The following is a 14,606-nucleotide window of genomic DNA, read 5'->3' as shown; positions in this document are numbered from 1 at the left end:
CGCATTTGCACATTTTAGTTCAATTTTAGAGGATGGCCAAACTTTGGTGACGAATAAACTATGTTTAACATGAAATTTGAAACCATGAGGGGAAGGGAGAAATGGAGAGAGAGAGAGAAGAGAAATTCAGGAAAGGGTAAATAAATCAAATCAATGAAACATCTAACGTGGTCCAAAAATGTTTTATTCAAGAATCTTGTGTATGAAATTTTTTTTATAATACTTAAAAAATTTTTTAAATTATTTAAAAAAATTCAAATACATTTTTATTCTTTTATTACATTTAATTTAGTTTCTAAACTTTTATAATTAATGGTTAGTTAATTATTATTAGTCAATACATCATTTATTATTTTTTATGCCACGTGGTATGTTATTTTTCACTTTATATGTAAGTATCAAATGATAAGTACATATCTTGAAAATTAATACAACTAAACTATCTTTCCAAAAAAATTATAAAATGATAAAGTGACATTTTGACTAATAGTAATTAATCAATTGGTAATCATAATAATTTATTTGACTCAAAATAAAAATACATGAGCTTATTTGAATGTAATAAAAAAATAAAGATTTATTTGAATTTTCTTAAATAATTTTAAATTTTTTAAAATACTATTTTTTTAATAAAAAAATTTATTCATTCCAAGATAACAAAGAGAAATTAACAACAATACAGGCTAAACAAAAAGGAGTTCAAACAAATATCCCCTTATCAAGAACCCAAGCATTAGAAACACCCCTATTAACTTAGTTCCCTGAAATATCTTGAAAATTTTACCATCTTTAATCAATATATAGAAAATTTGTTATCTTTTGCAATCAACAATACATTTGATGGCAAAAATTTTTTTTTAAATAGTTCTCTAAAAGTTTCCTTATCATACTCTATACCATGTACGTACCTTGACAAAATTTGCATTTGTGCCCAAACTCAATATTTTACATTTCTTAATCATGTAAGGAAAAAAAAGGAAAAAGAAAAATTGATATATGTTTTGAGTGTATGTATCTCATATTTAAAAACTTAAATTTGAATCCCCTTTTATCTAAACTTAAAATAGGGAACATTTGAAAAATACTCATACTTCCTCTCTCAACTCTTTGATATATTGCACCGCGCTGCAACAAATTAAAATGGTTCCTACAAAAAGGATAAAACGTATATAAAAGCAACTCCAAATACTAATACTAGTAGTGAAAGCTTGACCAAAAGCTGTAAGACATGAAATTACGCATAGAAAACAAAGGGATTCAATTAAAATAGGATTAGCATTTATTAATTCCAAATTATCTTCCCACGAAAAACTGATAATATATTTACAATCTCTTTTACTACCATGGATACTCATTAGTCCTGGTAGAATTATCGTTGCTAAAATAAATACCATCATCCCTCTTAAATTTATTAAAATTTTGTAGTCATTGAAAATTCACTATGTGCCATTGGTGTCTTGGTGATAATGATCTTTTATTATAGAAATGGTGGTGTGTGGAAATCGAAGGAGAGAGATAGAAAAAGAAGGAGAAGAAAAAAAAAACTATTATGCTTTTCAATACCGTCGAGAAAAGAACAAGAAAAATGGAAAGAATAAAGAGAAAATAAAAAAACACATTTTAAAAATTATACATAATTTAATTAGAATATTTTATTTAATTTTTTAAGTGATTTCACCATTTTCAACTAAGACTTAATTTTTTCTTCAAAATCTGACTCTTTTCACCTTCAGCCTAAATTCCGTAAAATTGAAAACCTCTAGGATTGGCAGCAAGCTACCAAACCCAAAAAATAGTCATCTACAGCAAGCTTCCCAAAATTTCAAAGTCAATCTGAAAATTTTTTTCAAGCTTCATCCTCTGGTTATAAAAACCTTCGACCAAAAAAACAAAACACGAGAAGGGGAGGAGCATTTTTTTGAAAACAATTTACCAAAAAACACCACACTCTGATCAACCATCACTTGAAATAAATAGGCATAATGATTTCAAAAGCTAAAAGCCATGAAGCAATGCATAGAAAGCAAAAGGATTCAATTAAAAAAGGATTAGCATTTATTAATTCCAACTTATCCTCACAGGGAAAAGCTGAAATTCATTTTACAATCTCTTTTGCTACCATGGATACTCATTAGTCCAAGTAGAATTATCGTTGCTAAAATAAATCCCATCATCCCTCACTGACCACAAGCAAGAGTTATGATGCACTCGGCAGCGGTGTTCGTCTCTCGTAGCCTTAAAAGCCTCAAAATACCTCTGCTTCCCTTCCCATCTAGCATTGCAGAAATAAAGGGTGGTTCTGAAAAGGTTTATTCTGGAATCCCAAGTGTAATCCTGATGCTCCAACATGTTCTTCTCACCAAGGTCCTTGTCTTTGGACTTGCAATGGAGAGATAGCGCAGGGATATTGGGAGGCAAATCGGAAGGCAAATCGTTGATTATGTGAATATGGTATTCGATAACCAAAAGATCTTCATCGATTGCAAATGCAAATGGGTACATAATGCAAAGTGCCAGAATAGGCAAGAACAATTCCTTGAGGTTAGCCATGATGTTGGTCTGAAAATGTGGGTCGTTGTTGATTTCTATATAAGTTTGACGCTTATATAACTAAAGCCACTTTTTTTTCGTACAAACTAAGCCACTTTTCCATTAATGGATTGAACAGTGAGACTTTCTATATGAAAGTACCAGGATTTGTCCTTTGCAGTAATGATATTACTTTTCTTGTTTGTCTATGCTGGGAAAAATTATGTATATGAGAGTTGTCAAATTTATTTAACATTAATTCTTCTTAATATTTCTCTTCTTAGGAAAGCTATTATAAGGTAATTTAAGCAAATATTATTTCTAACATGCACATGTTCCAACAAACAGTTGTGTTATGTTTATTGAAAACAGACAATTGTATTTATTAAAAAATATAAATACAAAACTCCTCAATTCACTTTTAAAGTATATTTTAACTCCTCTTGTTTCAAAATGTACAAACTTCTAATAAAAATGAACTATGAAATTAAAACCTAATTTTTATTTAGAGATAAATAAGGAAAAAAACTAAGATAAAATATTCAATTGATTTCTGAATTCTATAATAAGATTATCAGAATAGATCTTGCTATAAAGTCAAAATTAATTTTTTAATCAATTTATAAAGTAATTATTGAATATTTAAGTTTACAAATTACAAATTTAAATTAAACAATGGTTAATATTTATAATTAAATATCTAATGATCTTAATTTATTAACCTTATGGTAAGGTCAATTTTGATGATCTTATTATGGAATTCAAAACCCGATTGAAAATTTTATCTTATTTTTTTTCTCTTATTTATCTCCAAATAAAATTACCCTTTAAATTTGATTAATTTCCCATGATTGATTTGCAAACAATGTTGTCATCTGCAACAAGCTTCCCAAAAGTTCAAAGTCAATCTGAAAAATTTTTTCAAGCTTCGTCATCTGATTATAAAAACCTTCAACTTAAAAAACAAAACACCAGAAGGGGAGGAGCATTTTTTTCAAACCAATTTACCAAAAAACACCACACTCATATGAACTTATCCTATCATCTGATTATAATAATGATCAAACATCACTCGAAATAAATAGGCATAATGATGACATGAAGCTACGCATAGAAAACAAAAGGGATTCAATTAAAAAAGGATTAGCATTTATTAATTCCAAATTATCCTCACAGGGAAAAGCTGAAAATCATTTTACAATCTCTTTCACTACCATGGATACTCATTAGTCCAGGTAGAATTATTGTTGCTAAAATAAATTCCGTCACCCCTCACTGACCACAAGCAAGAGTTATGATACACTCGGCAGCGGTGTTCATCTCTCGTGGCCTTGAAAGCCACAAAATACCTCTGCTTCTTTTCCCATCTAGCATTGCAGAAATAAAGGGTGGTTCTGAAATCGTTTATACTGGAATTCCAAGTATAATCCTGATGCTCCGACAGTTCCTTCTCACCAAGGTCCTCGTCTTTGGACTTGCAATGGAGGGATAAAGCAGGTATATAGGGAGGGAAATCCGGAGGCATATCGTTGGTTATGTGAATATGGTATTTGATAAACAATAGATCTTCATTGACTGCAAATGCCAATGGGTACAAAATGCAAAGCGCCAGCATAGGCAAGAGCAATTCTTTGAGGTTAGCCATGGTGTGACAATGTGATTGTTGATTTTTATATGATTTTGAAGCTTATATAACTAAGGCCACTCTTTTTTTGGTACATAATAAACCACTTTTGCATTTATAGTTAAAACACTGAGACTTTCTATATAAAAGTACTTATGCAATAAATTCATTAATTTTCCTGTTTATCTAAGTCAGGAAAAATTATGTATATGACAGTTGTCAAATTTAATTAAGATTAATTCTTATTAATATTTTCTCTATTTAGGAAGGTCTTTATAAGGTACGTAATTTAAATAAAACATTCTTTCCAAATAGGATATGCAAAATGACTGGAATATTACACAAAAAGAAAAAAAAAAAAAACAATGCTATTATGTGTACAAATAATGGAAATTTTAAAAGATCTAAATTCAATTAAAAATTTATTCCCAAATGGGTTGCACTAAAATGTTCAAATTCGAAGAAGGAAACAGAATTAATTAAAATGAATTTATATTTAATATATTGTAAGCGTATAGTATTTATACATCAATGAACCATAAAATGTATATAAAGGTCAAATTTTTTTAAAAAATAAAATAAATATTATTAAAATTATGAGCATTTAACACAAATGCACAATTAATGCTGCTTAATTATGAGAAAAAGGTTCTTTTGAATCGAAGGCCTGCTGCTCAAGAAAGACAGACCATTCAGCCCCCAGAAAGGGCCTTCCCTTCACTGTTAAGGCCTGGAAAACCATCATGTTCGTTTTGCCAAACCACTTCCCCGCATTACCAAAACTTTCTGAAGAACTTTGCCAGATCTATTCTTTATTTCCACGTTCTTTTGTCACCTAATAAAGCCATGGTGGGAAGAATTTAAATGTTTTCCAAGAAAGGATATCAGTTTATCAAAGGGAATTTACAAGCTTCACATGCATGACATGCCGCCCAACTGGAATTGGGTGAGAACTTCACATGCCTCGTGCAACTATAGTTAATTGAAGTCAATGGTTTTAGATAAATTTGAGGTTTTCTTAATGACTAGGCACACTATAATTACTATATAAAATTTTTTCCAATACATTGAAAATCATTACATTAACGGCTAACTATTCTATTTCATACAAAAATATTATTATAAATAGAGTATTCTAAACTCACACCTTAACAAAACCCATATATATATATGTCAATCTTGTTAAACATAATAAAGAAAGAATTAATGTGCACGGGAATCACTTTCATGGCCATCAAATCGGCTCAGATGACTTTCAAAAATAAAAAATCTGCTCTGCTCAGATATCTGCAAATTTAAAGAATCATTTTGATGTAAACATGTGACCATTAATAGAAGATTTTAAGAAATCCTTTTTACATGGAAGATTTATTTTAATCCAGAATTCATCAGAAGCAATAACTGAAACAATTCTTATTTGGCTCAGAGTTACAATAATTCTGAACAAACAAAGAGCAGAAAAGAAATGAAATACATGCTAAATTTCACTCAGTGTACCATCCAGATTTTCTGACCCAGCTAGAGTTATCCCAACTAAGATAGAACCCGTCCTCCTTCACCAGCCAGAAAACTGCCTTGTGATTCTTATCTCTGCGAGGCTGAAACGCATGCCAGGATGCTATTTGTCTTCCCGAAATGGCTTCACAGTAATACAAGGCTTTTTCTCTGACACCACATTGATAATCATCCCCTACATGAAGCTCCTGCATCCCATGATCTGTAGACTTGGAACTGCAGCGGATTTGCATCGGCTCTGAGTCCCTTGGCATGGCATTGATTACATGAACCGTTGCCAGATCCTTGTCATGTTGGCCAAGCCCTGCTACACTCAAAATGAATACCGAAACAAGAAACAGAACAAAATGGGTCCGAACACCCATGTCAGCTAGAAATGTTTGTTGTCAACGATTTCTTTTCCCTTCTTCTCTCCCTTTTATAAGTGACAGAAAATACATGCACGAGGATGGGATGGACAGCTTTTCGATTATAGTGGAGAGATATAGCTATGGAAGTCAAAATAGAGCAACTAAAAGTAGGTGGTCAATGACTTTGCGAATTAGCACAAAACCTCAAAATTATTGGTACTGCTTTACCTTAAAACAATCATTTTAGAACTGTCCCCAGTTAATGGATTAGCTTTTTAAATTTTGTATTATCCTTGATGAAAATCAAATAGTCCTTTTAAAGTTGGGAATAATTTCTTAATTGCATGATCCATGATTGATCAGACCATCGCCTACAATCACTGCAGACTACCAGCAATCACTTGTAAAAGGAAGGGGGTAGCTTGAATTAGTAATTTTGACCAAACTTAATTAATAGCTATATATTTAGACAATATCACCGATTTTCAGGACCACGAGTTATTTCTTGACGTTTAAGATCAATGAAAAGATAAAATTTGGGGACGTATGACTAGCTAGTGATCTTATAAGCCAAGCATAACAAAGACTTAATTTCAATTTTGTGAAGGTCTTGCTTAACGGATCTAAAGGTTTCTCTTATCACTTTATATATAACCTTGAATTTTTTTTTATCACTTTATTAGCATCTTTTGTAATCATGTGCATGCATATATTGTTTTGTTTTTAGTACATTCCAGAACAATCCTGTAAACACTTTCTTAATAAATAAAATAAAATTAATTAATTAAACCAAAATTTAAAAAAAAAAAAAAAAGGACTAGAACGTGCTTGGCCTCCATTGTCAACAAAATACAGAGCATTGAATGCTCCTTAGACAGCTGGGATTTGGAGTTATTTCCGGTGGATTTGTTTTTGACTTGAAGGTAGCCCATCCGGAATTCATGCTGAAAAGGGCATGATTGCCTTGGACATAAGAACCCTAAAACTCTGGTTCAAAGGGAGATTTTGGAAGGACAAGAAACAATTCAAAAAAACCCAATCTTTCCAAAACCAAAAAACCAGAGAAAAACCCCAGAGAGAGAAATCCCTAGTTTTCTAGCAAACCTCTACCCTAGCCACAATAAAAAAATTCAAAAAAAATAAAAAATCAGAAAAAAATCAAAAAATATGCCATTGAATAATGAGTGAAGCAAGGCTTTTTTTTTAAGAGAGTTTTTTTTTATTTGGTTTTCTTGTTTGGAGGGTAAACTTTGATTTTAGGGAGGGATTTTGGCTTGGGTGGCCAGCGAATCAAAGGAGGGAGAGGTCTTTTTTTTTGGGACAACCGACAACAAAAAAAGGGAGGCTCGATTTTGGGTTGTGCGCCTCCGGTGTAGGGGAGAAAAAGAGAGAGAGTTGTGCGACATCGATAGAAGGGAAAGAGGGAGGAAGATTTGGGCGTTGGATAAGGAGAGTTTTTGGGCTTGGGTGCGTCGCCGGTAGGAAAGGACAGAGGGGGTTACCGTCGGTTGGTTAGAAAGGTAAAGGAGGGAGGTTTAGAGTGAGGAAAGAGAGCCGGTGAAAGAGCAAAGAAAAAGAGTTAGAGAGAAAGAGGTAAGCGGTAGAAGAGAAAGAGGAAGAAGAGAAAAAAGAAAATAAAAAGTCAGCTTGGGAGGGCCTCTAAACGATGCCGTTCTTGAATACCTGGGAAAGGCTGCTGCCGAAGCTCTAGATTGGAGTCTTTTGCGAAGCATGGTGGGTTGAGGACACGGGCTTGGGTGCTTCCAAACAAATCAATTATTTTGGGTTACTGTCCAACCCCAAACAAGGTAAAATCCTTTCCCTTATTGTTTACATGGAAATATCGACTGGCCCAATATTGAGTTGAGAAATATTGAAAGTTGAAAAAAATTATAAATATGATAATTTTTGCTAAATAGAATATACATAAATAAAAAGTAAATCTATAAACAAAATATCTTGTGAGGATATATTTAGTTAAGAAAAGAATATATATAATAAATAACTAAATACATGATTATAAATATAAAAATTATAAAAAAATAAAATGATTATTTTGAGTGATTCGAGGATAGAATTTTACCTAAAAAGAAGTAAAGAATTGCTTTTTTCGAGTGGATTTTTTAGTTACGGAGTTTGAGATGAATTTTCATCGAAGCATCGGGATAAATTCGAACTCCATACTCTAATATTTATTAACTCAAATAATCGTTGTTTAAAATATACATTAGAAGAAAAATAATTTTACGTAATGTTGCATTTAAATTTAAATTAATATAGTTAGTTAATTAACTTAAATAAACATCACTAAATAAGATTAATTTAACCATAAAAAATAAATTAATTGTTTGTTTGATAAATTATATAATTAAGTAAAATATTAATCAACAATGTTAATTAAAGAATATAGGTTTAAATAGAAAATTATAAAAAAATAATAACAAATAATAATAAGTATATGAACAAGGTAATAAAGCACCCTATATTATTAAATGAATAATGAACCAACTAAATTAATAAATGTGTTCATATAAATATCATTATTTTATTATTATCATAATATGTTACATTTATCTTGTTAATGGGGCGAGAATTTCGATGATGGGTTTTCCTCGAAGAGCTCGTAGAGACGAGTCATTCTCGAGATTTTTCGAGATATCTCTAAATGAAGAAAATTTTGATACTTCACCAAAGCATTAGGATGGTCTAAGAATGATTTTTTAATAAAAAATTGTCGACCTCATCACTTAAAATTGAACAAATCATAACATCATTTTACAATTGCATCATGTGCATTCGTAAAATTAAAAAAACGACTCAATCAGCTAATTTAATAAAGAATTAGTTAATAAACAAGGATTAAGGAAATATAAGAATAAAATCAAGGGTAGATTACAATAGGATAACTTAAGATTAAATGGTGTCGTTAGTGAAACGGGCGCCTCGAAAGTGCTATCCCTTCTTCGTGCGTAATCACACTTCCGAATCCATTTTTAAAAAACGTAAATCAGTTCTCGTTCTTTCGACGGATCTAAAATTAATTTAAGACTTAGTAGATTATAATTTAATTAATAAGTGATCAATCGCATCTAGATAAAAAAGATTAATGACGACTCTTAAGTATTTTATTTTCGTCGACGTCTAGCGGTCGGGTTCTCATACCCGGCACGTTACGACAAATCCAAGTAGCAATTAAATCAGTCAGCAAAAATGAAAGGGGACTCAGATGCATGGGATCTGGCATCTACCACCAGAAAGATCCATCAGCATCATGTCTGCAAGATATCCAAAACTGTCAATCATACAATTTGTAAATGTCTCTCTTATCTGTTGTTTCATCGCTTACCCCTCAAATGAATGGATAAGATTTTAGATTGTGCATTTAGATAGTGGATTCTACAGCGTCAGTCGGTAGCTGGGCAAGCCCTTGTGATTCTGACTTTATTCCCATTCTACTTTGCACAATCTACAAATGATATCAGCTCCTAACTCATGCTTTGATCCTTTTGATGCATGATTTTGTCGATTTTAAAGTACTTTTTGAAGAAACTTAAGTGCTTTAATGGGTTTTTAAGAGTTTTCTAAGCTTTACATAGAAGAGATAAATTAACAATTGGATCTACCATACCATATATCAATGGTCAATAGAGAAAGATAGCTCATGAGAAAGTCAATATCGATGTTCTAATCATTTATTCATGGTGAACTAAGAAAATAACAAGTAACAATGCTATTATTGCTAATCTTCCCAGCCATTGATTTTTATCCAATTATACTGATCATACGTAAAATAGAACCCATCCTCTCTCACTGACCAGTAGACATCTCTACGAAGCAAGTCTCTAAAAGGGTCAAAGGCAAGCCAAGAGCCCTTCTTGCTACCGTTCTCAGCTTTGCATATGTACTGCCTATCTGGCCACCGCGTAAATCGAAAGTTTTCCCCTGGCTTTAGCTTCCACTCCTCCCCAATGCAATCAGTCCTGGTAATTCCTGAACTTGGAGGCAACTCAATTATAATGTGAATAGTAACAGTTATGGCCTCTATGGCTACTGCTATGGGGTAGATGCAACAAAATGCAAGTAAAAGGAGAGGCAAAATCTTAACCGAATCAGCCATTTTTTTCTTTTTGGTGAGAAGATCAATGTTTAATTCTGTGAATAAGGACACTGATCTTCATGGCTGTATTAATATACGCCTAAAGCAATGAAATGAGGGTGAAAAAGTAAATTAACAATTAATAGAATAATTTTCATATTGCGCAGTGCTTTGCTGTTTAGGCGTTATAAGTCAGGCATCCAGACTGTGCCAATTAATATTTCTCAAAAATTGTGCATTGATTCTTCAGTTACTGCAATGCTTTAATTGTCCTTTAATTTGGAGTCGGGGCACTGGAATTACCGAATTAGCAAGACTTAAATAATGTTTCAATAATCAATTTCCTGAAGTCTATTATTAAAAATTAAATTGAAGATGGAGTAAACAAAATCTCAAATAATTTCTATATATTTTGATATTTTATTGAAATAGACATTTTATTAAAAATTCCGACAAAATTTTTACTATCCAATAAACATCACTCAAATTTTTTCGTAGATGTTATTTTAAGTAAAAAATTTTATATTATTAATTTTTTCATTAAATTTTATCAATCTATTAATTTCATTTAACATTTTAATTTTTTTATTCAATCAATTTTAACGAAGACTTTAAAACTTAAATCCAAAAAATAAGTTCTTTCCATTAAAATTTGCAAATTTGTACTACACCCCATTTCCAATTTCAGATTCATCATGGGTTGTGGCCCTTTTGCCTTTTCTTGGGCCTGTCATATTTTTGGGTTTGTTCTAAAACTAGTCTTGAGCACTCTTACATACATGAATGCATATAGGTAAATATAAACATATTTTCCAAAAAAAAAAAAGACATAATATGGAGAGGGAATATAGTGTAACCTTACATGCATGGAGAGTAAAAAAAAAAAAATTAGCTGAGTTTGGTGACACTTGAATTTTCAAGTTGACTTGATTAACGTTAATAGCTAAGCAGGTTACACTTTTATTAGACTGTTATTTATATTTTAATGAAGTGAAGACTTTTTTTTAGTCCATTTAATTTATAGGCTGGAAGATGAAGTAATTTCCTTATAGTATAAGAATGAAACTTTAGGCCTATGTCAACTACTTAATGGGTAGGGTACATTTCTTTGGTGGGGCTATTGGCCCAAAAATGAAAAAAAAACCTTAAAATTTTGAGAGAGCTTTTGAAAATTAATGAAATTATGAAGGAATACATAATAAAAATATAAAAAAAAAATTACTGAGTCAATGCTACTTGGAATCAAGTTGATGCATTATATATTATATCTGTGAGTAATATGTAAAGATTAAATAACAGAAAATAAAAATATATGGGTGGTTACGAAGTTAAAAGGCGCGCATCAAATGCAGAGGGAATCAACATTGAGAATAGTTTTCGGGCTGAAATTCTAACACTAGGAAATATTAGGCATCCAACATTGTGAAGCGCTATGGTTTTTGCTATCACCAAGGTTCCAATCTGCTTCTTTATGAATACAGGGTCAAAAGATAGCTTGGTGAAGTACTTCATGGGGCCTCCTGTAGCTTAGAATGGCCTACTCGCTGAAGGTCTTGCTTATTATTTAGATCATGGCTGCAAACCTAGGATCGTTCACCGTCCAGTAATATCTTACTTGATGAAAATTTTGAAGCCCATGTTGGTGATTTTAGTTTGGCGAGAGTGATTGGCATGCCCCAATCTAAGTCCATGTCAGCAGTCGCTGGATCATATGGCTACATTGCTCCGGTAGGTTGTCTTTGGTCTTGTTGTTTCGCCGCTAATTACTATTACCATCCGTTAAGAGCATATGTGAAGATCCCTCTAACAGTGATTTATTGTTGTTATTATTTATCTGCTTTATGCGGTTATTCACTTGAAATGGGATTTTTGTTTGTGTCCAAGTGATCTAGAACATATTAATTTTCACCGCTGGTGCCTAGAGAATTGAAGATCTAATTAGGGTGAGGTATGTAATGATCTGTCTGTTTGTCACCATTTTTCTTATCTTTCCCATGCTCTTTGGACATTGATATTGATATTTTATTGTTTTCGATGATTGACAATATATCTCTTCTTTATGACAGAATATACATACACTATGAAAATTACAGAAAACCCCTATAATATGCTTAACTTTTAAAGCATATTTGTATCTTTTCTAGACAATGTCTTCTCTCAACAATGAAAAAAGGGTTTTTGAAAATTTTAAATTTATATATAAATTTCACCAAAAATATATATAGATAAAATATTTGGCAAAAGAAATGAGTCAATGATGGCAAATGCTATTGGCAGTTGTGATATACTCGGCCATGGGGGAGGTTGCGCAATAGACGAATGCTTCAACGGTTGCAGGATGAAATATGGGCAAGATGCTCATGGATTTTGCTACGCCATCACTATTCCTGGCAATACTTGTATTTGTCGTCACCCTTGTTAATTCATTTTTAATTTTTATATTTGTTTTTTTACTATCTATTAATAAACTAATTCTTACAATCAAAAATGGGTTAGGTTTGAATCAGCATCATTTGTTATGACGTTATACTTGGTGTTTTAAGTTCGATTAGTATTACAATTGATTTGTATTTGATCGTAATCATTAATTTTAATAGTAAATACAATGTCAAAAAAAATACAATTTCAATTATAATGAATTCGTTCTTAATAGTAAAATCAATAAATACCTTTGATTATAATTATTTTCAATCATAATTTCTTATTACAAGCGTCAATTATAATTGCAACACTCAATTGAATTTTGGTTAAAGTAATAAAGATAAAATGCATTCTCACTCTAAAAAATTTAAAGAAATCACTGCTTGTAATATTCTTTTAAAATTTTTTTAAAAAGATTTATTTTTAAATAAATATGAATTTTTATATTCAATATATTTTTTATTTATTATTCCATCATATTTTAAACTATTAATTTATTATTATTTTAATTTGTAAATAATCCCAACACACCAAATCACATCGTTTGTTATTTAACCCCGTAATGATTGAAATGACATCGTCTCCTTCTTAATGCTTCTTTCTCCTGCCACACGGTGTCGTTTTACAAAGTTAATAAAAGCCATCCTTTGGAACCATAGACTATTTCCTTTTCTCCGCATGTCTCTCTAATCCAGCCGCCTTTCCTTTTCCTCCTTTTACTCCACGTTGGTGATTCATCCAACCATATAAGTACCTTTACTCACAAAAATATCATATCCTTCTAATTTATTTTTCTTTATAGAAGTTGGGTTGTTATGTCACACATTTTTCACCTATGAGGTTTCAGTTCATCTCATCTCGCACAAATTGCAATTGAAAAACCTAAAAAAGCTTTTAAGAAATTATACATAAAAAAAATAACTATTATGCTTTTCAATACCACAAGTAGAGAACGAGAGAAATGGAAAGAATAAGGAGAAAATAGAGGAAAAAAAATTTAAAAAATTAACTCCTGCTTTTTCTCTCTTTCCATTTCACCAAAAGTTTAAGAACCAATTGAGGTTGAACAACTCTAATCCCTGGAATATTCACAGATTGAGGAATATGATCCTATGGAGATAGATGATGTTATCCCTACTGTGACAACACTATTAAAAAACTCACTTATATTCAATGATGAATTCAGAATTTTGTATGAGAATGGACAAAAACTAATCATATAATGTTATGAATCAGATCAATGGATCAGGTTAATAATTCGATTCGGAACAAAAAAATTAATTACTATGAATTAAAAATGAATTATAAGTGTACTAAACCATTTTATTATTATTTTTTTATTCTTTGCGGCATTTCATGTTCACTTTTTTTTTATTGTTTGCATTAGTCATGCTCAATAGAGGAAGATAGCCATAAGACACACTAATGTTCCCCGTCATTGATTTTCATCCAATTAGACTGATCATAGCTAAAACACAACGCATCCTTTCTCACTGACCAGAAGAAATCCCTACGAAGCACATTTCTAAGAGGGCAAAAGCAAGCCAAGAGCCCTTCTTGCTACCATTCGCAGCTTTGCATATGTACTGCTTATTTGGCCACCGTGTGATTCAATTCAGCTTGCACTCCTCCCAATGCAATCAGCTGTGGTAATTCCAGAACTTGGAGGCAACTCAATTATAATGTGAATAGTAACCGTTATGGCCTCTTTGGCTACTGCTATGGGTAGATGCAACAAAATGCAAGGAAAAAGAGAGGCAAAATCTTGACAGAACCAGCCATTTTCTTTTCTTAAGAGAAGATTGATGTTTAATCCTGTGAATAATGACGCTGATCTTTAGGCTATTAGGGTTTTATACTGCTAAAGCTATGTAAAAATTTTATACTGCTAAAGCTATGTAAAAGCTATGATCCTGTGTATATATTTTGATATTTTTATTGAAAATTCTGACAAAATTTTTACCGTCCAATAAATATCACTCACATTTCACACATAGATATTATTTTCATTAAATTTTATCAATTTATCAATTTCATTTAAAATTTTAATTTTTATTCAATCAATTTTAAC

General features: G+C 31.3%; 3 protein-coding genes across 3 annotated transcripts; all 3 read right to left on the bottom strand.

Moving 5' to 3' along the window:
• Nucleotides 2,116-2,550, bottom strand: LOC18602809. The gene has a single exon (XM_007034421.2). It carries the CDS (start codon nucleotides 2,548-2,550, stop codon nucleotides 2,116-2,118), a length of 435 nt encoding a protein of 144 aa, XP_007034483.1.
• On the bottom strand, nucleotides 3,740-4,174 carry LOC18602808. Its single transcript, XM_007034420.2, has one exon. It carries the CDS (start codon nucleotides 4,172-4,174, stop codon nucleotides 3,740-3,742), a length of 435 nt encoding a protein of 144 aa, XP_007034482.1.
• Nucleotides 5,638-6,033, bottom strand: LOC18602807. Its single transcript, XM_007034419.2, has one exon. The coding sequence runs from the start codon at nucleotides 6,031-6,033 to the stop codon at nucleotides 5,638-5,640; it is 396 nt and encodes a 131-aa protein (XP_007034481.1).

The sequence above is a fragment of the Theobroma cacao genome, chromosome 4, assembly GCF_000208745.1.
Source record: "Theobroma cacao cultivar B97-61/B2 chromosome 4, Criollo_cocoa_genome_V2, whole genome shotgun sequence".
NCBI classification, from domain to species: Eukaryota; Viridiplantae; Streptophyta; class Magnoliopsida; order Malvales; family Malvaceae; genus Theobroma; species Theobroma cacao.
Note: the sequence above shows the minus strand (reverse complement) of the source record. Positions and strands in the feature narration are given on the sequence as shown.